This window comes from Suricata suricatta, chromosome 1 (genome assembly GCF_006229205.1).
Source record: "Suricata suricatta isolate VVHF042 chromosome 1, meerkat_22Aug2017_6uvM2_HiC, whole genome shotgun sequence".
NCBI classification, from domain to species: domain Eukaryota; kingdom Metazoa; phylum Chordata; class Mammalia; order Carnivora; family Herpestidae; genus Suricata; species Suricata suricatta.
The window spans coordinates 37,327,258-37,351,115 of NC_043700.1; the positions used below are offsets into that span (position 1 = coordinate 37,327,258).

General features: G+C 46.2%; 1 protein-coding gene across 7 annotated transcripts in view; it reads left to right on the forward strand.

Annotated features, from left to right (window-relative positions):
- POMK (protein O-mannose kinase) overlaps positions 1 to 19,047 on the forward strand; it is a 19,206-nt gene extending 159 nt beyond the window's left edge. Inside the window, exons 1-4 of one of the 7 annotated variants that reach the window (XM_029940764.1) lie at positions 3,524 to 3,609; positions 9,764 to 9,861; positions 11,261 to 11,559; positions 17,568 to 19,047. In XM_029940764.1, the coding sequence (XP_029796624.1) occupies positions 11,278 to 11,559; positions 17,568 to 18,338 (1,053 nt within the window). In that variant the 5' untranslated portion in view covers positions 3,524 to 3,609; positions 9,764 to 9,861; positions 11,261 to 11,277 and the 3' untranslated portion in view covers positions 18,339 to 19,047. Of the gene's footprint in view, positions 1 to 3,523; positions 3,610 to 9,763; positions 9,862 to 11,260; positions 11,560 to 17,567 lie in introns of those variants that run through there. The other 6 variants (XM_029940838.1, XM_029940946.1, XM_029940805.1 and 3 more) reach the window with 6 other exon arrangements.
- Positions 19,048 to 23,858: the final 4,811 nt, after the last annotated feature.

The window sequence follows — 23,858 nt, forward strand, 5'->3', positions numbered from 1 at the left end:
GGGGAGAAGGCGCGGCGAGCCGGGGCGGGGTGGGGGCGGCGAAGCGGCGGGCGCGGCGTCCGTTCGGACCCAAGAGACAAGGGGCTGCGGGGCGGGCATGCGCGGATGGCGGGAGGGCTTCCTGCGGGGCTTGCCCTTGGCCGGCGGCCGCCGCGGCCCCAGCAGCAAGCGACCACCCTGCGGCCGAAGCTGCACCCTTTCCAGACGGATGACTCCGCCCGGGTCGGGCGTGGGCTCCCGCCTGCCCGCCCCTGCGCTGCCGGTGGGGGGGTGGGGGGGAGGCTTTCGTGCCGCCTTTCCCTGGGCGCGGGGCTCCGGGGTAAGGGTCGTCCCGTGCCGCCCGGGTTTTCAAGGCCGGCTCAGCCCTTCTGTTAGTCTTGTCTTCTCCATCTTTCACCTTGGCTGTAGCATCGCTAAGGAAGCATTCGGGATATTTAAAATAATTATTTTATTTTATTTTAAATTTATTTTTGAGAGACAGAGACCGTGCGAGCAGGGGAGAGTCAGAGAGAGAGAGACAGAGAGACAGAGAGAGAGAGAGAGAGAGAGAGAGAGAGAGAGGGAGAGACAGAGAGAGAGAGACACAGAGAGACACGGAATCCGAAGCAGGCTCCAGGCTCTGAGCGGTCAGCACAGAGCCCCACGTGGGGCTTGAACCCACAAACCGTGAGATCATGACCTGAGCCGAAGTCGGACGCTTAACCGACTGAGCCACCCAGGCGCCCCTAAAATAATTATTTTAATGTGCCTCGTGTTCTGCTGGCAACGAGATTCTATTCTGAAATTTTTTGGGTGACGCCAATTCGTTTCTCCTCTAGTTGAATTCAATATTCTGTAATTTGGTAAAAACTGATTTTTTTCCGCTGCGTTCTTTTAAATAAGCTGTGAGTGTAGAGCAGTGGTTTCCAGTTTTTTGTTACCAACTTTTACATTCAATGTCAGAAATCCTTTGGGTCTAAACAGTGCTTGAATTTCTCTTGCCCAACTAGCCCCACAGTCTTTATTCCTTAACTTGCAAAACTAGCAGCAACTTTCTGCGTCATTTTGCTTATTTCTGGACAACAAAGTTCCTTTAGCCTTACCGCCTGTCCACAGGCCTTGGCAGCCTACTTCAGAAGTACTCCTTTCAAAGAAAAAAGGTCCATCGGATGTTTGGGTGTTGTACAGCTTTCTTTAATAAATGGGCAGTCTTGGGGCACCTGGTGACTCAGTCTAAGTCAGTCTCTTGATTTTGACTGGGGTCATGATCTCTTGGTTAGTGGGTGAGCCCGGCGTAGTGCTCTGCGCTGCCAGCAAGAGCCTGCTTGGGATTCTCTTGCTCCGGCTCTCTCTCTGCCCCTTCCCTGCATGCTCGCTCCCTCTCGCACTCTCTCTCAAAAAAAGAAAGAAAAGAAATATTGGAATATTAGAAACAGAGAAGGGAGAGATAGGCAGTCTCACAGGGTCCAGCCTCAGCCTCTGCAGTGACCATGCTATGTTCAATTCCTTCCAACACCTGAAGGTTGCAGGATTTAGAGGAAGGATGTGAGTTTGAGGCTGGAAAACTTGGCTCCTCCAAGTACAGTTTAGTGACCTTGGCTAAGTCACTTCACCTCTGATTCTGTTCTCTTATCTGTTAAATGGGACTAGTAACAGTTATATATGCCTCACAGAATTGGTGTGAGTTTGACATTGTGTAAAAGTTAGTTGAGTTTTTGGAGGAGTCTTTTTTTGAGGATTCAGAAGTGGCTGTGAGGACTTAGGGATAGTTGAAAGAGTATTGAGGCATATAACTGCAGGGTCCATAAGAAATGCATTAAATGGCTAACTGGGTAATGATGACTAAGGTAGATTAGAAAGTGTGAATTTCTTCAGAATTTGTATTTGATGTGGACAGCCTCTGCATGGAAGTGAAGAAAGCGGTATCCCTTTAAAAGAAAGAACTATTGTATGAGCTTCAGGCCGTATACAACTGAATCTCCTACCAGTGGCCAGGTAGGGTCAGTGGAAGGTCATGGGCAAGGGGGTTGCAAATTGAAAAGATGACGAACTCAGATTGGAGTTGGTGCTGGATGAGAGCATCAGAGGACAGGCCACCCGAAGAGATGAAGAGCAGATTTGGTGGGACTGAGAAAGCAGCAGAGAGGAGGCAGCGTGTGAGGTGCGAAGACGAGGAATCCTGCGTGATCAGGTTCTTGGCGGTTTGCCGGCTGCTGAGGCCGCAGGGGTGTGCAGGGCAGGCAGACAGACCAGCGGGAGCTCACAGACCAGAGGGAGCACGTGCTGGAGCCTGGGCATCTCAGAGGGGTGTCTTCAAGGATGGAGGAAAGCTCAGGGCCTGGAATGTGGGGTGCAAGTTGGGGTCTGGAAAGACAGTTAGAGGCTGGATCTCAGGGTACCTTAGAGCAGTTTGGACTTCATCATGAGGACAGAGGAGGACTGTTAGATGGTTTTAAGCAAGGGGTGATCAGATTTGTGCTTTAGAAAGATCACCTTGTGTGTACCAGCGAGAAACACACGTTCAGGAGTGTGTACAAAACTTGCTTTGCTAGTTGTAGTATAGCCAAAGAGTTGAATATGGCCAACTTGAGCTTCATGTGTCTGTGTGGATAAACCTCATAAACTATGTTGAACTTTTTTTTAATGTTTTTATTTATTTTTGAGAGACAGAGACGGCATGAGCAGGGGAGGGTCAGAAAGAGAGGGGAGACACAGAATCTGAAGGAGGCTCCAGGCTCTGAGTTAGCTGTCAGCACAGAGACCAACATGGGGCTCGAACCCATGAACTGTGAGATCTGACCTGAGCCGAAGCCGGATGCTTAACCAACTGAGCCACCCAGGCACCCCATATTGAACTTTTAAAAAAGCAAGTTGCAAAGGATATATACAGTACAGCCCTATTTGTATAAAGCTTGTAAACATCCATATATTATGTTATTATTTATAAGCACACTGGTGGTGAAAATAAAAAAGCATGTGTGGGAATTATATACATCAGTGGTTCTTGGACTCAAGCATGCATTTGAATCACCTGGAAGATTTGTTAAAACACAGATTTCTGGGCTTCAGGGTTTCTGATGCCTGGAGTGAGGACTCGTGAACTCACATTTCTAGGTGATGCTGCCGAAGGTCCTGAGACCACAGTTCGAGAACTCATGGATGGTGATTACTTCTTGGGAGGGAGAATAATAGGACTGGGAAGGGGTCCAAAAGGGCCTCAACTGTATTTCTTTTCAAAAGATCTTTTGGGGCACCTGGGTGGCTCAGTTGGTTGAGCGTCCAACTTCAGCTCAGTACATGATCTCACTGTTTGTGAGCGTAAGCCCCAACTTGGGCTCAGAGCCCAGAGCCTGCTTCAGATTCTGTGTCTCCCTCTCTTTCCTCCCTTCCCCCGCTCATGCTCTGTATCTCTCTCAAAAATAAATAAACATTAAAAAAAAAAGATCTTTAAAAGAAATATGCTCTGTTACTTGACAAAGCTGGACGGGTGTTCGTGATCTTATTTTTTAGTTTTTTTGGTGCTTGAAACATTTTAGGAAAGAAAAAAAAATCCTGTTTGCTGTGTGGAAAATGGACTGGGAAAGAGAAAGAAGTGGGAGTCCATGTAGGAAACTGTTGGCAGAAGCCCAGGTAAGAGATACTAGAGGCTTAGACCAGGGTGGTGGTAGCAAGGAGGGATTTGAGAGAAGTTTGGGTGACAGGACTGATTGTGTGTGGTGAGTGGTTAGTTTAGAGGTCAAGGAAAGGGGCGATCAAGTCACCTGCTTTGTGCCTGGAGTGAGTGGGTGGATTATGTGCCTGTCACTGTGAGGGAACCCTGCAGGAGGGGCATGCTGGTGACCAGAAAGAGACAGCTCAGTTATGGACATCCACGGCCTTGAGGAGCCAGCTGAGTGAAGTGTAGGAGAAAGATCTGGGCCACCGTGGAGACTTGGCAACCAATGCCCTCGCCGTGTCCGTGAATGAGATTACGTAGAGGGAATGTCTAGGATGGAAAGATGGTCTGTGACAGACCCAGAGGAATAGCGTCACCTCGGGCAGGGCCCAGCCAGCTTCTGCTCGCCGCTAGTCTCTGTATGACCTGCGAGCTAAGAATGTTTTTTACCTTTTTAAGTGTTGGGGGAAAGGTTAAAAGAGGAATGATATTTTGTGACACAACTATATGAAATTCAAACTTCATTGTCCATAAATGAAGTTTTATTCAAACACAGCTACACTCTGGGGCACCTGGGTGGCTCAGTCGGTTAAGTGTCTGACTTCAGCTCTGGTCATGATCTCATGGTTTGGGGGTTTGAGCCCTGCAATGGACTCTGTGCTGACAGCTAGCTCAGAGCCTGGAGCCTGTTTTGGATTCTCTGTCTCCCTCTGTCTCTGCCTGTCCCCCACTCATGCTCTGTTTCTCTCTGTCTCAATAATAAATAAACCTAAAACATTTTTAAAAAAACACACAGTTACACTAATTTGTTTATGTAATGTTGGGGGCTGCTTTCACACCCTGGAGACAGAGTTGAATGAAAGAGAGCCCATGGACTCTCATCACTTTACACTGCTGCTTGGTGGATCACAAGTCATGTGATGCAGTTGTCATTGGATTTCAGCCTTTGGCCCCTAAACCTAAATATTTGCTGTGTGGCCTTTTACAGAAAAAGTGCTGGTTCTTGACCTAAGTTCTAAGTTGAGACACATTTGGTCATTTTGAATGTTGTAAAAGAGAGACAGCCGCTGGAGTCCAGCTCCAGCAGGTCCAGGGCTCCCTGAAGGATGGACGGTATTGACAAAAGGGAGCAAGAGAGACTTGGCTGCTTTCTGATCACCTGGCAGGCATCTCTGCACTGACCAGAGAGTCAGCTTTATTTATTGAAAAAATGCATGGGGTACAAAACTGGAGTGTCAATTGCCTTAGACAATGATTTCTGATGACAAATTCTTTGGTATGTAAAAATTTCCCAGAACAGAGATTGGTAGAAGACTCCTGCATAATCTTTATCAATAAGTGATTGAAGTAGATGAATAGATGTTTCTCACATGGGGAAGGAAGGGATCTTTAGCATTCAAATACAAGGCGATGTTTTTAGCATAGCAAAGGCAAGAGTTCTTTTGTGAGCAGGGGTCAATAGCCTGTTTTCTCAAGGGGAAGAAAAACAGGTTTTCTCAGGAAATGTAACATTTACTCCAATAATCACAAAAGAAGAATCTCCTATAACATGTTTTTTCACCAGGTACAATTCACATATTTTTAGCATAAGAAGGCAAGTCACTCCTGATATCAATCTGTCAGGCCCCTTGGGGGCCGGTGCTCTCGCAGAAATCGAGTGGGGGTTGAGTGGGGGTTGCCATCTGACGGTGGGAGGGCCTTGCAAACCTGCCTGACTTCAGGATGGCTCCCAGCAGACAGCAGCTGTTTTATCCATTTCTTTAAGAGCACCTTCTAAGAATCAGGTACTGGCGGAAGAAGCTCAAGGGACTGTGAGGCCTGCGTGGTCAAAATCGTCATTGTTGCAGTCAGAATCCATGAAGATACGAGGGACTGGGCCAGAGAGAGAGATGCAGGCCTGGGGTCTTTATGAGAAAGGCGAGCGAACCTCTAACAGAGCACTGATGGCCGTGGCTGGAAAGACCGAGGGCAGGCTGAGCAGATTTGAGAGAGGCGGGAGCAGTTCTGTAGAGGCAGGGTTTACTGGACACCTCAATGACAGTGTTATACCCAGATCGCAATATCCCCGAAGACCAGAGACCACCAGGGAGACCGAGTCACGCATGCAAAAGCAAAGGGCGTTTATTCGGGCTTAAGCTTGGACCCTCAGACCTCACCAACGCAGTAGATCCGTGCTGAGAGCCCCGAACAAAAGCGGGGTAGGGTTTTTATGGGTTTGGAAAAGGGGGGGTTACCGAAAATTATGACATAGGTGCAGTAATCCAATCATCATTGTATAACAGCCTTAGCAACAATTCTAACCATACGCATTGTCCAGAGTGTTCGTTACTTTTGGCGGGACCCAATCATGACCTTTAGTGTTTCTTTGAAAATAACCAATTACAAGGTGGGCCAAGGACCCCCACGTGGGGTGAGTAACTGGTTAATCTAGTATTAAACAACAGGTAACTATCTATGGTTTCCATCTCCAGGCCTGTCCTTAGGAATGTTAAGTGTGTTAGCTGGCCGCTTCGGATTGGGTGCTGCGAAGATGGTCTCTTGTTGAGCAATATGTGCCCTTTTCCTGCTATTGCCTAATGATTCTGGGAAACCAAAGCTTAGGCCTTTAAGCTCAGAGGGGAAACTTAAAGCCTGTCATGGAGTCAGCTTCGTTCAGACCTGTGTCCTTTCAGACAGAAGGGACACACAGTGCAGCATTTAAAAAAAATTTTTATTAATTAGAACAACACTGGATGGTAGAAGAGTCCATTACTTCTAAAATCTCTTGCTTAGAGGATGCAGTGTTGCTGTACTGACCCTGGACATGCAGCTTCACTGGGCTGGGTCACTGAAAGAATACAGTTGTCATTTCCTGATATTCTGACTGCCCAAAACTGCAGATTTGTGGGGAAAGAGCAGATGTTGAGTTTGGGAAGTATTTTTATCTTTTTTTTTTTAAATAAATTCTTTTTTTTTAATGTTTGTTTATTTTTGAGAAAGAGTGCAAGCAGGGGAGAGGCAGAGAGAGGCGGGGGGGGGGGGAGACAAAGGGTCTGAGGCTGACATGGGGCTCAATATCATGAACTGTGAAATCATGACCTGAGCTACAGTCAGATGCTTATCCAACTGAGCCACCCAGGCGCCGGGGGAGGGGCAAAGAGAGAGGGAGACACAGAATCTGAAGCTGACTCCAGGCTCTGAGCCATCAGCACAGAGCCTGATGCAGGGCTCTAACCTATGGACTGTGAGATCATGACCTGAGCCAAAGTTGGATGCTTAATTAACTGAGCCATGTAGGTGCCCCTAGTTTGCTTTTTAGTGTACGGTTCAGTGATTTTTAGTATATTCACAATCTTGTGCAACCATCAGCGCTAATTCCACAACATTTTCATCCACAAAAGTAATCCGGTGCCCGTTAGCCGCCCTTCCCCTTCCCCTTTCACTCAGCCCCTAGAGTCACTAATCCACTTTCTGTCTCTATAGATGTGCCTGTTCTAAACATTTTATATAAATAGAATCCTATGATATGTGACCTTTTGTGTCTGCATATTTCATTTAGGATAAAGTTTTCTGGTTTTATTCATGTTATAATATGTATTAGTGCTTGATTTCTTTTTGTGGGCGAATCCTATTCCATGTTTGGATATATCAGATTTTATTTGTCCATTTATCAGTTGAGGGACTTTGGGTTATTTCCACTATTTGGCTACTGTGAACATTCATGTACAGGTGTTGGTATGAATGTATGTTTTCAGTTCCTTTGGGCATATCCTGAGCAGTAGATTTGCATGGGGAGCTCTATGTTTAACCTTTTGAGGAACTTCCAGACTGTTTTCCACAGTGGCTGCATCATTTTGTATTGCCACCATCACTGTAGGAGGGCTCCTATTTTCCCACATCCTCCTCTGTGCTTCTTCTTGTCTGACTGATGACAGCCATCCCAGTGGGTATGAGGTGGAGTCTCATTGTGGTTTTGGGTTTTTTTTGTTTATTTTTAAATTTTTTTAAATAGTTTATTACCAAGTTGGTTTCCATATAACACTCAGGGCTCTTCCCCACAAGTGCCCCCTCCACGACCATCACCCCCCTTCCCCTCTCCCTCCTTAGCCCTCAGTTTGTGCTCAGCATTCAAAAGTCTCTCATGATTTGCCTCACTGGTTTTGACTTGCATTTTCCTGAGGACTAATACAGTTGAGCATCCTTTCATGTGCCTGCTGGCCATCTGATATCTCCTTTGGATAAATGTCTGTTCAAGTCACTTGCCCATTTATAAATGGAGCCATTTATCTTTTTATTGTTGAGAAGAAATGTTGTTTTTGAATTGTCTGTCAGACGTTTAAGTAGAGATGTCAAGGAGCCAAGGGTGGCGTTCTGAGGAGGCTGGGAGCTGTCAGCAGGTGGGGCCAGAGAGCTGGAGTCTGGATGAAGTCACAGAGCTTGAGTGAGAGGTCTTTCTGAGCCCTGAGCGCTAGAATCAGAGGCCAGAGGAGCAAGCAGGCAGGGAGGGAAGGATCGATGTTGGGGAAGACACAGGGTCAGTTTGTTGTCTGGTTTTTGCAGCAGAGAAGGTAGAGGGGGAGGGGGCAGAAGCCTGCAATGAGGTGTTGGGGTCTTGTGGCTCTCTGATTGCTTCTGGCTTTTTTTTTTTTTTTCCCAGAAAAATAGGAAACAAGGTCATCAGCTGAGAGTGAGTTGAGGAGGAGGTGACATAGGTTTGAAGAGGAGGGGCCCCAGGCCACTGGAACAGACCTGTCAGGGATATTGACCCATTCCATTGGGTGAGACTGCAGAGCCAGGGAATATGGTGTCTCAAGCAGTAAAAGACCATTGTTTTTACAGAATTTGGGAGTGGGTGGAGCTTAGGCAGAATTTAAAGGTAATAATGTTCTGATGAGCTCAAAGTTAAGCAGGGCTGCCTGTAAAGATGTCAAGATCTGGTCCGGACTGCAGAGTGGACCACAGGGTCTGTCTGGTTCCTGGGAAACCACAAGGTTTACATAGATGTCGAATGCCTTCTCCAGGGATGGTCTACGTGTAGGGCTGCACCCACTTGCAGCAGAGGCAGCTTCTCTGGGTCTGAGAGACTTACTAGCTCCTCTTGGCAAGAGCGGGATGCTCCTCTGTTCTGGTATGACTTTGAGCAGCAAAGTGTTTGATAGCATGTGACTTTAGAGAGCAGAGTTTCTCAGTGAGTAAGAAAGCAGCCTTCATTCAAAGAAAGGAGTTGTTGGGGCACCTGGGTGGCTCAGTCGGTTGAGTGACCGGCTTCGGCTCGAGTCATGATGTCATGGTTTGTAGGTTCGAGCCCCGCGTTGGGCTCTGTGCTGATAGTTCAGAGCCTGGAGCCTGCTTCAGATTCTGTATCTCCCTCTCTCTTTGCCCCTCCCCTGCTCATGCTCTCTGTCTCTCAAAAATAAATAAAGAACATAAAAAAATTTTGCAAAGAAAGGAGTTGTTGATATTTTATACCTGTAGTGTGTCCTTAGGACAAGTGCTGCTTTCCATGAATTTTGCAGCTGGCTTGATCCATGTCTGTTGTCCCAGCACTATGAATGGCAGGTACATTTTACCTTGTCCAGGAGAAGGTGTGAAAGAGCTGTCCTCTCTCAGGCTTCCCGTCTCAGGGTGATGCCTCAGAGAGGTCTTCCGGGCCAGCTTCATCCAGGGAATTTTCCTCTGTTATTCTCTATCCTTGAGAGCTTATCAAAATATATGAGAAGCAATATTGTTTATTGTCTGTCTTCCCACTGGTTTCCCCCTAAGGTCCAAGAGGACAAGAACCACATCTGTTTTCTTTATTCACAGATCCCCAGTGCCTAGAGTTGAGCTTATGGAAACAGCTTACTGTGTGTTGAGTAAATGAGAGGGTGGGAATTACTGATGGAGGTGGAGGGAGTGGGATGGAGCCAGAGAGGCCGGGCGCATGCAGGGCTCTGAGCTCACAGCAGCTGCACGGCTCCCCGATGGCAGCCAGGTTGTGGGAGGACTTCCTGCAGCTGCCGCTCCGTCCTGGGGCTGGAGGCCCTGCAGGACACCTGGACCCTAGGAGGGCCCCTGGAGAAGGTGGACCATTTGAACTATTGCCATTTGTCTATGTGCACAAGTTGCAATTTTTATTCAGGAAACCTCCTTTTTGGTACTTTGTGACAGAGTATTTTCAAACCAGTGCCTGGGGCCAACCAGAACGCTGAGTGACCCAGGTGTCTGGGTGGTGGCCTGAGCTGGGAGAAGGAAGACGCTCGTGGAAGGTAACTCTTCATGTCACAGTCATTTCAGACAGAGAAAGCACAGAGTCCGTTCTGTCACTAGTGTCCTGCATGCATCCCAGTACTGATTTTTTTTAAAACATTTATTTTTGAGAGAGAGAGAGAGAGAACGTGAGTGGAGGAGAGGCAGTGAGGGAGGGGGACACAGAATCCAAACCAGGCTCCAGGCTGTGAGCTGACAGCACAGAGCCTGATGCAGGGCTCGAACCCACGAACCGTGAGATCATGACCTGAGCTGAAGTCGGACACATAACTGACTGAGCCACCCAGGTGCCCTTTCCCAGTACTGATATTCAGCGAACACACCGGTATGGCCATCTCCTGTGTCAGCGTTTCCACTCTGGTTCTTAAATGACTTCTGCCTCAAGAACTCTGAGTGTCAAGCATTTGATGTCCAGGGTCCTTCTGTCCCTCTCCCCTCCCAACCCCTGTGCCATCCAGCAACTAGGCAGTAATGCTCCACCGCGGGCCTCGCGCCGCCTCTGGAGCCAGAGCTGGACGGGTGAGTGTCCCGCCTTCCCGGCGGTTACTCGGTGCAAGGACCGCCGTTATTACAGCCGGTGTGCTCATCAGCTCTTAGCCGCGGCGCTGCCAGAGCCTTTCACCCGGGCTCCCAGCCTCCGTCTCTTCCACCCCACGCACATCTTTCACACCTGCTCAAGAGTAGCCTTGCTTCTTAAAGACCCCGGGGAGCGGGTGCCTGGCGCCATTTAAGCGTGTGACTCTCGGTTTCTGCTCAGGTCGTGATCTCGCGGTTTGTGAGTTTGAGCCCTGCATCTGGCTCTGCACTGACAGCCTGGAACCTGCTTGGGATTCTCTCTCCTCCCTCGCTCTGTCTCTTCACTGTCTCTCAAAAATAAATAAATAAACATTAATTTTTTAAAAATCCTTAAAAAATATTCAGGAGCTTTCTAGCACCTTTCAGGGAATATCCCAGCTCCTTAGCTGGGTTCAGGAGACCCTCAGCATCCAGCCCCCACCTCTACCCCATCTCATCTCTGGCTCCTCTCCTTTGTCCATCTTTTGCCGTGGCCCCACTAGACTAACAAATGTGGTTTTCTTTCATTTTACTTATTATTCATTGAATAGTGCAAACTGCTGTGGGAGAGAAACACGAACACCTTCCTTTTAGTTGAATATGGAGTGGATGAACCCAGACAATAGTGTGTAATAAGAAGACAGTGATTATGGAAATAGCCGACATTGAGCATTCTGTACCTTCTTTAATCCTCACAAGGGCAGCACGGCATGCAGGGCATGCAGGGTCCTTGGGCATAAGAAGCGTGAGAGCCTGTGTCCTTAACCCCTTGTCACCCAGACACCTTAATGGATGTAAAAATTGACTGTTACTATTTCTTGTTTCATTTTCTATTTTGGGAAGTTGCAGGGGATAGCAGCATGGAAAAGAAAGCCCAGGACAGCAGGAAAGGTGCCCCCCGCAGAGCAGTGCCCCCCGCTGTGGGGCTGCTGCTCTCCATGGCCCTCATCAACATGCTCCTCTACTTCTGCCTTGATTGGTTTTTCATCTCCCTTCCTCGCTCTGCCCTGGACTCTGCCCACTGTCCCCAGGGACACTTCAGAATGGGACCGATGAAAAACTGTTCACCGTGGCTGTCCTGCGAGGAGCTGAGGACTGAAGTGAGGCAGTTGAAGCGTGTTGGGGAAGGAGCTGTGAAGAGAGTGAGTTCTGGATTATATCTGAGTGTTATTGGGGTGGCACTATGCATTAAGAGCCATCAGAATACCCTTGGCCTAGTGATCTCACATCTGGGACTTTATCCAAATAATCCAATGAAAGGAAGAAAGCTAAATACATAAGGAGTACTTTCCTTTTTATTTATAGCAATAGAAAACCAGAAAGAATAACTGTAAGGGAATAGTTAATTACGGCCCAGCCACTTAATAGAATGTTCTGCAGCTGGTAAGTGTAGTTATGTATCCCATGTGGAAAAAAATGACGGTAACTTAAAAAAATGCAACATGAGTGGTGATGGTGGAGGGCACTTAAGGGGAAGAGCACTGGGTGTTATATGGAAAACAATTTGACAATAAAATATTATGGAAAAAAATGCAACATGAAAAATTGCACAATAACATGATTTTCAACTGCAAAATTAATGTATTTAGAAAATATAGAAATGATATAAATTGTGCTATATGAAGGATTATGGGCAATTTTTTTCATTCTTTTCAAACTCTATCATGGTGTTATATTGACTTTTTAAAAGTTTTTTGTTTTTATTATTTTTTTAAGTTTATTTATTTATTTTGAGAGAGCGCAAGAGAGCAGGGCAGGGGCAGAGTGAGGGAGAGAAAGATTCCCAAGCAGGCTCCCTGCTGTCAGTGTGGAGCCCCACAAAGGGCTTGAACTCAAGAACCATAAGATCATGACCTGAGCTGAAATCAAGAGTAGGACACTTAACCAACTGAGCCACCAACGTACCCCCGTTTTTTATCGAAAAAATTTTTTGTTTTGTTATAATGTTTATTTTTGAGAGAGAGAGAGAGAGAGAGAGAGAGAGAGAGAGAGAAATACCGAATGCAAGCAGGGAAGGAGCAGATAGGAAGGCACAGAATCTGAAGCAGGCTCCAGGCTCTGAGTTGTCAGCATAGAGCCTGATGTGGGACCTAAACTCACAAACAGCAAGATCATGACCTGAGCCAAAATCGGACACTTAACTGATTGAGCCATCCAAGGTCCCTCTTTTGTTTGTTTTTAATGTTTATTTATTTTAGAGAGAGAGGCAGAGACGAGAGAAAGACAGAAGACAAGTGGGGGAGAGGCCAAGAGAGAGGGAGACACAGAATCCGAAGCAGGCTCCAGGCTCTGAGCTGTTAGCATAGAGCCCAACATTGGGCTTAAACCCACGAACTATGAGATCATGACTGAACCGGAATTGGATGCTTAACTGACTGAGCCACCCAGGCGTCCCAAAGTTTTTTTATTGTAATAGGAGAAGCCAAAGGGGTGAATTCTGATAGAAGCTTCAAGAGCACTTGTCTTATGGGCATTTTGTCCATTATCATTCTGTGATAGCTGATGAAACAGTATCTCTAGAGGCCAGTTAAGAATTGGTGCACAGAGTTCCTTTGTGAGGATGTCGTGAGTGATTGGCAAGAGGAGAGAGGAATCAGAAAATGCGTACATGTTGGGGCACCTAGGTGGCTCAGTCGGTTGAGCATCCAGCTTCAGCTCAGGTCATGATCTCGCATTCACAGGTTTGAGCCCCACTTTAGGCTCTGTGCTGACAGTTCAGAGCCTGGAGCCTGTCATCAGATTGTGTCTCCTTCTCTCTCTGACCCTCCCCTGCTCACGCTGTCTTTCTCTCTCTCAAAAAATAAAACATTAAAGAACTTTTTTTTTTTTTTAAAGAAAATGCATCCAGGGGTGCCTGGGTGGCTCAGTCGGTTGAGCCTCCGGCTTCGGCTCAGGTCAGATCTCACATTCGTGGGTTCGAGCCCCGCGTCGGGCTCTGTGCTGACCGCTAGCTCAGAGCCTGGAGCCTGTGTCTTCTTCTCTCTCTGACCCTCCCCCTCTCATGCTTTGTCTCTCTCTGTATCAAAAATAAATAAAAACATTAAAAAAAAATCTTAAAAAAAAATGCATCCATGAACCTGCAGCTTGATGAACTGCTGGCTTTGGGGAAACAAGGGCCCTATGAATGTGGAAAGGAAACATTTTGAAGGAAGAAGTCAGGGAGAAGGGAAAGGAATTTATGTAAAGTAAAATCACAAAACAAAGTTACATGCAGATTCACTCATTCATTTGTAGGTGCTAGGGGTATGGCAATGAATTAAAGACTCTTGAAGCTTGTTTTCTAATTGGGGGTTCAGATGATGCATAAGAAACAGGTGTAATAATATATATTAGTGACATGTGCTATGAAGACAGAACAGGGCAAGGAAAGAGGGACACGGGCTCTTTGCTCTAGGTGTTCAAAATGATCTGAGAGTGAGCCGTATGGATATTTGGGGAAAACAGATTGGAGTTCAGGGAACCTCTATAAATCATGCCTATCCAAGTATGGGGTTTAATAAAAGGACAATAACTGAGTAATGCAGTTGTCATTAAAGTGAAGTATGACCTGGACACCTGGGTGGTTCAGTCGGTTAAGCATCTGACTCTTGATTTCAGCACAGGTCATGGTCTCAGCTTGTGTGTTTGCGCCTGATAGCACAGAACTTGCTTGGAGTTCTCTCTCTGCCCCTCCCCAGCTTGTGTTCTCTCCCTCTCCCTCTCTCTCTCAAAATAAACAGACATTTTTAAAAAATGAAGTATGACTGAAAGGCAATTACATTGTTTTTTTGTGTCTTTGGGCTGAAGTTTGCCTTCAGGGCAAAAGTATTTTGTGCACTGGTTGTTAGTTACATCAGTAAGGAATCTTGTCAGTCTTGTGCCCTTGAACCCCAGGGCCTTTGTGAGTCCCGGCACATGGCAGCATCTCACTTCCACCACAGGGGCGCTTATTTGTTTTTTGTTTGTTTGTTTTTTAATTTTTTTATTATAGTTTATTGTAAAGTTGGTTTCCATAGAACACCCAGTGCTCATCCCAACAAGTGCCCTCCTCCATGCCCATCACCCATTTTCCCCTCTCTCTCACCCGTATCCACCCTGTTTGTTCTCAGTATTCAGGAGTCTCTCATGATTTGCCTCCTTCCCTCTCCTTAACTATATTTTCCCCATCCTTTTCCCCATTGGCCTCTGTTAAGTTTCTCCTCTTCCATTTATGTCTGAAAACATATGGTATCTGTCTTTCTCTGCCTGACTTATTTCACTTAGCATGACACCCTTGAGCGCTACCCACCTTGCTACAAATGGCCAGATTTCATTCTTTCTCATTGCCATGCAGTATTCCATTGTATCTATAAACCACATCTTCTTGATCCATTGTTAGTGGATGGACATTTAGGCTCTTTCCATGATTTTGCTGTTGTTGACAGTGCTGCTGTGAACATTGGGGTACATGACATGAGCAGTTATTTGAACGACGCCCTGCACGTAATGTGTATCCCATCACTGGGACCAGCACGGGCGCCCCTCCTCACTGATGCCCCAAGCTCGGAGGCATAAGCTTCTCAACAGGAATTTCCGTAACCAGAGTTCTTGCAGCCCCTCGCTGACCTGCCCTCCTCTCCTAGCACCCTTTAGCCTCATAGGGACCTCCAGGGTGTTGATGCCATGCCGGTTTCACTTTCCGTCTTCACTCCTCCATTTCACCCAGCAGTAGAGTCTCTGTCGCTGTCCCCCTCAGTGTCACTCTTGTGCAGACTCACAAGCTGTTAGCTCCTCCGCCTCTCTCCCCGTCAAACCCGGTGATCCCAGCTGTGCCCTGCATCTGAGCAGTTGCCCAGGTCAAAGTTACACAGCCCTGAAGTTTAAGGCCTAACCACAGACCTCAGCCCTGCACTCGGCACAGCCGCGCAGCCCTGCTCGGCTCCCTCGGCAACTTTTCCTTCCCCTGCCTCAGCGGACAGTCTTGTTGCATAAGTTGTTATGTAAACAGAATCTTTTTTTTTTATTTTTTAGAATATTTATTTTTGAGAGAGACCGAATGTGAGCATGGGAGGGGCAGAGAAAGAGTAGGGGACACAGAAGCTGAAGCAGGCTCCAAGCTGTCAGCACAGAGCCCGACATGGGGCTCAAACCTACGTACTGTGAGATCATGACCTGAGCCGAAGTCGGATGCTCAACTGACTGAGCCACCCAGGCGCCCCAAACAGAATCTTCCCAAAGGGAACTTCTTTCTCCACCACCAGACCTGCAAGCCCTCCAGCTCAGGTGTTGTGACTTGCTGTGACTTTTCACAGCCCCCTCACTGGAGCTCTCCACTGTCTCCTGCTCCTTCAGTCTTCCCCACTCTGAGGGTCGTCCTGGCTAGCCCACAGATATGCACACTTTCATGGCGGAAATCCCTTTCCAGCGTCCCTGTTCCTCGGAAGCGCTGCATATGCTCTGCTTCCTCTGTCACAAAAGTGCCAGAGCCCCGGCCCCACTTCTCTTCTTGTGCCCTACCAGGATGGCTTCCAAACACCCCCTCTCCAGAGGCACTGCCCTTATCCCGACACGTGCAAACCCCAGGTCGGACAGTTCTCTGTCTTCCTCTCGCTTTATTTTTTTCTGCAGCCTTTGATCCAGTTGACTCCTCCTCTGTCCTTGCAGCCCTGGCCTCCGAGCTACCGCCTCCTCATGGCTGTCCTGCTCTCTCACTGGCCATTCCCAGTGACTCCCCTTGGCCGGCTTGTGTACCCTGTCTTGCCCCAGGTTCTCAATCAGAAGCAATTTTGTTCCTCAGGGGGACATTAGACAATGGTAGAGACACGTCTGTGCTTGTCACATCCCAGGGCAGGGAGAGGAATGGTGCTCCTGGCACCCAGTGGGTAGAGGCCAGGGATGCCGCTGAACTTCCCACAGCACACAGGACAGCCTCACCCTAACAAATAATTACCTTGTTGCCTGTCATGATGCACCATGCATACTTGTCTTCCTTTTTTTGAGAGAGAAAGTGATGCAAGTGAGCAAGCGGCAGACAGAGAAGCAGGGTTCACCTGAAGTGGGGCTGTTTTTCACCTAAAGTGGGGCTCAAGCTCACTCAGAGTGGGGCTCGAGCTCAGGTGATACAGGACTCAAGCTCATGAACTGTGAGAACATGGCCTGAGCCGAAGTCAGATGCCTAATGACCGAGCCACCCAGGTGGCAGGCATAGTTGTCTTCTAAACACAGCTCAGATCACGCCACTCGTGCATGGCTTCCCAGTGCCCTTAGGGGGAAAAGCCACACCTCTTACCACAGTCTGTCATCTTCTTCCACATCTGGACCCAGCTCACCACTTAAACTCATCCCAGATGGGTCCCTCACCCTGCCTTGCAGTCACCTTGTCCTTTCTCTTGTCTCTTGATTAAACATGGCCTTTCTCACCTCAGGGCCTCTGCAATGCCTTTTTTTGATGGACGGATGAATTCTAGTTTATGGGGGTTTTTTTAGAGCTTTTTTTTTTTTAACATTTATTTATCTTTGAGAGATAGAGCATGAACAGGGGAGGGTCAGAGAGAGAGACACACACAGAATTCAAAGCAGGCTCCAGGCTCTGAGCTAGCGGTCAGCACAGAGCTCAATGCGGAGCTCGAACCCACAAACTGTGAGATCATGACCAGAGCTGAAGCTGGCCACGTAACCGACTGAGCCACCCAGGCACCCCGCAGGTCAGAGGCTCTTAATGACTGTGCTTCCCACAAGTGTTTCCCGGCTAGTAAAATGGAGAACCCAGGCAGCTTGTGCAGTTGCTCCTCTGTTGGTCCTACCAGGATGGGCAGCTTCAGTGTCTGCGGGCATTTCAGCTTGTTACAGCTGAAGTAACACAAAACCACACACCACGTAAAATTGTTCTCCTTACCTAAAACTCTATCCGTGGTTTGCTATACTACCTTGAAAGATGAACAAGTAATATTGTGATGTGTGATGGGCGGGCCTCTCCAGCACCCTATGCAGAGTCCCTCCCGGCCCGCCCTGGGCCTCCTGCACTGGGTGCCTGTGTTTGCTCATCAGTGAGTCTTTGTAACCAGACAGAGAGCCACTCCAGGCCTGAGTGTGTCTGGCTAGTTCTGCCGTCTCTGCACCTGTGGGGCTGTTTGCCTGCTCATTAACACGGGTGACAGTTTCAGGTTTGATGGTCTCTGTGGCTTGATTCCAGGTCTTTCTGTCCGAGTGGAAGGAACGCAAAGTTGCGCTCTCCCGGCTCACCAGTCTGGAGATGAAAGATGATTTCCTGCATGGGCTGCAGATGCTGAAAACCCTGCAGAGTAAACATGTTGTCACCCTGCTTGGCTACTGTGAAGAGGACAACACTATTCTTACCGAGTATCACCCCTTAGGCTCCTTGAGCAATCTGGAAGAAACGCTCAACCTTTCCAAGTACCACCACGTGAACACGTGGCAGCACCGGCTGCAGCTGGCCATGGATTATGTGGCCATCATCCACTACCTGCACCACAGCCCGCTGGGCACGCTGGTCATGTGTGACTCCAGTGACCTGCCCAAGACCCTATCCCAGTATCTGCTGACGAGCAACTTCAGCGTTGTGGTGAACGACGTGGACGCCTTGCCCCTGGTGAACCACAGCTCAAGGACACTTGTGAAGTGTGGCCACAGGGAGCTTCATGGGGACTTTGTAGCTCCAGAGCAGCTGTGGCCCTATGGAGAAGATATGCCGTTTGATGATGATCTCATGCCCTCATATGACGAGAAGATCGACATCTGGAAGATTCCAGATGTCTCTAGTTTCCTTTTGGGGCATGTTGAAGGGAGTGATATGGTCCGGTTTCACTTGTTTGATATTCATAAGGCATGTAAGAGCCAGACTCCTGCAGACAGACCCACTGCTCGGGAAATTCTAGACACTTATGAGAAGGTTTTGAATCTGCTCAGAGAGACTGTGATGCCCCAGACAAGAGAAATGCTATAGAAACCAATCAGTCGGTGAAGGATGGGTTTTAAGGAACAAATGGAATCATTGCAGCAATTCTTGCTCTAATGGTGAGTTTTTTGCTGTTCAGCATGGGGTTCCTTGTCTGCATCCACATGCACATGTGAGCTCTGCTCATCCCCTGGGGACCCGGGCAGATGCCTCCCTGTCTCATGCTGATCATGCCCGCAGAACATGAGGAGCAGCAGATCTAGCCATATCTCAAGGAGGTACAAACGTGTCACCACATAGGAGGTCTACCTGCCCTAATTACTGAATCTGTAAGCTTATAAGAAACATATAAAGAAAAGATCCCTGAATGGCAGGATATGAAAGGAACGTACAGTAGTTTTCCAAAGAATTTTTTTCCTCATTTTTTTTGGATAGTTGTCAATACTACCAGGGTCACGGGAGTGTTTGTGGCCTGTCAACATCACATGGTGTTGATGAGGCCATCTTTACTGTTTTAAATGATTGTTTCAATGTTCACTTTAATGAATGTGAAGCTCTTGTGCCATCCTCTTTCCAGAAATCTAAAGGAGAACCGTGATAGCATGCTCTTTGACATTTTGAATGGACAAGGAATATTCAGAACAGCAAGTATGAGGAAATTATGTTACTGCCTTGGATGGTGTTGGTGAAATTCTTGTTTACCTTCCAGCTAGGTTTTCTGTGTCCAAAATAAATTATTGTGTATAGTTTACTTCAACAGTGTCACTCATTACTGGAAAGTGTCAAATCCTTCCACTTGAGTTGCATGATGGAATCCTTTAGAAAGTTCTTTCTTGATCACTATCAACCTCCTTTGCAGGGGACGATGGATTTGGTGTGTATTCATCATCACTAATAAGGTGGTTAAAGCTGACATTGAGGGACAAAGATGCTCTACAGCAGATTCTGCTTTCCCTTGAACTTGAACCGGTGTCAGAATCACTAGAATCACAGGAAGCTGGGTCTCGCCCTAGAGTCTCTGACTCAGTAGGTCTGGGACAGAGTCTGAGACTCTGCATTTCTAACTGTTCTCAGATGATGCTGGTGCTACTGGTCTTGGGACTACATTTTGAGAACCTCTCCCTTAACTGTTAGGGAGGCACCACAGCAGCAGGATAGGGTAGTACAGTCAGAATTCTGTCCGTTACTGCCTGTGGAGCTCAGTGGGTCATGTGCTTGTTCAGAGAATATGATTTTAACTGCCCCTTGTTGTTACGAAGACTCTGCCACAATCAACTGGGATGGCTGTGATTGAGAGGGTGACAGTAACAACTGTCGACGAGGATGTGGAGAATTAGATCACTCATACAATGATGGTAGAAATGTCATGTGGTGCAAGCTGCCTGCCAAACAGTCTGGCAGTTCCTCACAAACTTAAAAGTAGAGTTGCCATGACCCAGCAAATTCACTCAAGACAGTGACCCAAGCAATTGAAAACAGGTCTACAGAAAGTCTTGTACATGAACATTCACAGCAACATTCGTAATAGACAAAAGATGGAACTAAACCCAAATGTTCATCAACTGGTGAATGGATAAAGATGATACCGGGGGCCTGCATGGCTCAGTCAACTGAGGATCTGACTCTTGATTTTGGCTCAGGTCATGACCTCAGTTTGTGAGTTTGGGCCCCGTATTGGGCTCTGTGCTGGCAGCACAGAGAGTGCTTGGGATTCTCTCTCTCTCCCTCTTTCTCTGCCCCTCCCTGGTTGCTCTCTATCTTTCTCTTTCAACAACAACAACAAAAAAGATGGTGATACCATACAACAGGATATTATTTAGCCATAAAGAGGAATGAAGTATTTACATATGTGTTCCAACACGGATGAACCTTGGAAACATTCTAGTTGAAAGAAGCTGGTCATAAGAGACCACATGTTGTATGCTTCCATTTATATGAAGTGTCCAGAGCAGATGCATGCATACAAACACAAAGTAGATTAGTGGTTGCCAGGCGCGGGGCGGGCAAGGGGTCGGGATGAAGAATGGGGAATACTTGCTATTGGGTACAGTTTCTTTTTGGGGTGATGAAAATGTTTAGAAATTATATAGTAATGGTCATCTAACTCAATATACTAGTAACACTGAATTGTATAAAATGAAAATGTCTATGGTATCTGAATTCAATCTCAATAAAGCTGAGGTAAAAGGATCCTACCTCTCGGACAAGGCTGTGTATCCTTTATGACTCTTTTCACTTGATGTAGGTGGTTATTGTGTGGAACTGTTGGTTTGGTATTACCCTGTTCATGATGCAATTCTTGTTTGGGGGTTTTCTTTGATTCCGGACTTTGTGTTGGAGCAAAACTATTCATTTAAACAAACTTTTTTTGAAATATTGACAGTAGAGCTAAAATAAACAGCATGGGATTGGGGAAGGGACGCTGTGCTAAAACCAGAAGACCTGAGCTCTAATCCCAGCTCTGCCTCTGATTCACTGTGTGGCCTCAGAGTAGCTGATTTCTAAAAAGAGAGGGGCATCTGGTTGGCTCAGTTGGGAGGGCATGTGACTCTTCAGTCTCAACGTTGTGAGTTCAAGCCCGACTGGGAGCCATTTCCTCCACTGTGTGTCTCCTAAGTTCTCTCTGATGCCTTATAATGCCAGTGCCAGATGCCAAACAGGACCTTGCTGTCAGGGGTCAGTCATTAACTTGTGCTCAGACATAATTCACCCAAAGAACTGCAAAACCCTAAGAGCAAGGTATATCCTGTCTAAAGCCTGGGTGGGGAGTTCTCTGCCCATTTAGCTTGCTGCCTTGGCCTTCAGCAGAGTCTAATCAGGAGAGGAGGCCGAGAAGGCAAGCCATTCTCAAAGCGTAGCCAAGGTCTCAGTGCTCTCCCCCTTTATTCCAGGTAAGAATCATCACCACCCTATGGTTTCTAGTGGGCTTTCTCAGTCATCTCACGCGGTGTTGCAAACACCCCAAGCCTCTGGGGGCACCCAGTGATTGTTAATGATTCAGCAGAGTCAGGATATGGGCTGTTTCCGAAAGGAGACACATGCGTGCAGATAGATGGAGTGAGATGGAAAGCTTGTCTGCAGTTCTCTGTAGAAAGTTTCTCTTTGTATCCCCCCCACCTTTATTTATGTTAGAAATAAACCAGTTTCAGTAATCACTATTCCTCCCATGAGTTTTGATCATTTAAAGGTAATATAAAATGTGAAATTTTGCTTTTCTACCACCTTTGTAATATTTTGTGAGGACAAACAGAATGAAGGAAATAACTTAGATTCCTTGGAGCAGCTCACAGTGTAGTATGGAATCAAAACTCTAATAAGTCAGCAAGAGTACTACATCCAAGTTTAATGTTTTTATTTTTACCTTAGGCCCTGGTCAGAGTTCTGCTAGCTAGAATCAACTCCTCTGGAAAGAAAATTTGGTTCATTCACTCCTAATGCCATGTGATTGATTGTGTAGTATTTCTCAAGGTACAGTACTCATTTTTACCTTTGAGAAGGACCTGGTGCCTGTGAAAAACTGCACAGGTCAGCAGATTTTTTGGTTATAGCCATCCTAATGGGTGTGATGTGGATCTCACTGTGGTTTTCTTTTGGGTGGGTTTAGTTTAATATATTTTTAGATGCGGCCTCTGAAATTTGAATTTGAATGTCCCTAACCACTAGAACTGGCTCACAAATCCTCACTTTTTATATACCAAATAGAAATGATAATAGCTTTCTTCCAGGATGGTTCACTTCCCTGCTTTTTGTAGCAAAGTATACCCAAGATTTAGCATTTTAACCATTTTTAAATATGTAGTTATGTTGAAATAAGTATATTCACATTGTTGTTCAACCATCACCATCACCCATCTTCAGAACTTTTTCATCTTCCCCAACTGAAACTCTACACATTGGTCACTAACTTCCCATTCATCACTACCTCTCCATCCCCATGAGTCCTACACCAACATATTGCTATTATAAATGTGAGCATTGTTTTGAGTCCTTTTATTTCTTACAGGTATATACCCAAAAATAGAATTCTGGATCATATGGTGATTCTATGTTTAGTTTAGTTTAGTTTAGTTTTGTTTTTAGGAAGTGCCATACTGTTTTTCTTAGAACTATTCCATCTTACATTCTGACCAGCAATATACACAAGGGTTACAATTTCTCCACATCTTTGTCAGCACTTGTTATTTCTGGGTTTTGTTGTTTTCTTATTTTTATTTTTTTAATTATTATTTTTGAGAGAGAGAAAGAGCATGAGCAGGAGAAGGGTAGAGAGAGAGGTACACACAGAATCCAAAGCAGGCTCCAATCTCAGCTGTCAGCACAGAGCCTGGTGCGGGGCTCAAACTCAGGAACTGCGAGACGATGACCTGAGCCGAAGTCAGATGCTTAACTGACTAAGCCACCCAAGCACCCCTGTTATTATTTTTAATAGACATCCTAATGGATATGAAGAGGAATCTCATGGTTTTCATTTGCATTTCCCTAATGATTAGTGATGTTGAACACCTTTTCATATATTTATTGGCTATTTGTTTATTTTCTTTGGAGAAATGCCTATTCAAGTTCCTACCTGTTTTAAAATTGGATTGCGTGCACTATCAACAACAGCCAAATTATGGAAAGAGCCCAAATGTCCATCAACAGATGAATGGATAAAGAAGATGTGGTTTATGTAAACAATGGAATACTACTTGGCAATGAGAAAGAATGAAATCCTGCCATTTGCATCAATGTGGATGGAACTGGATGATATTATGCTAAGTGAAATAAGTCAGGCAGAAAAAGACAGGTATATGTTTTCACTCCTCTATGGAAGTTGAGAATATTTTCTCCCATCCAATTGGTGCCTTTTCACTGTTGATCATGTCCTTTGATCTACAAAAAGTTTTAAATTTTGATGTTCAATTTATCTTTTTGTTGTCTTTGCTCTTGGAGTCCTATCTAAGGAATCATTCCTAAGTTTAATGTCATGAAGCTATTCCCCTGTATTTTCTTCTAAGAATTTTATAGTTTTAGCTCTTACATTTAGGTCTTAGATCCATTTTAAGTTAACTTTCTTATGTAGCGTAAGTTAGAGTCCAACTTCTAGTTTTTTGCATGTAGCTATCCATTTTCCCAACGTCATTTGTTGAAAACGTTATTTCCCATGTTGATAATTATTTGACCATATATGTGAGTTGATTTCTGGGCTGCCTATTCCATTTGCTTGGTCTATATCTCTGTCTTCATGCCAGTACCACACTGTTTTTATTTTTATTTTATTTTTTTTCTTTTATAGTTTATTGTCAAGTTGGTTTCCATATAACACCCAGTGCTCTTCCCCACAAGCACCCTCCTCCATGCCCATCACCCCTGCTTCCTCTCTCCCCTACCCCCATAAACTCTTAGTTTGTTCTCAGTATTTTAGAGCCTCTTACGGTTTGCTTCCTTCCCTCTCCTTTCCTATTTTTCCCCTCCTCCTCCCCCATGGTCCTCTGTTAAGCTTCTCCTGTTCCACATATGAGTGAAAACATATGGTATCTGTCCTTCTCTGCCTGACTTATTTCAGTTAGCATAACACCCCTTCTTTAA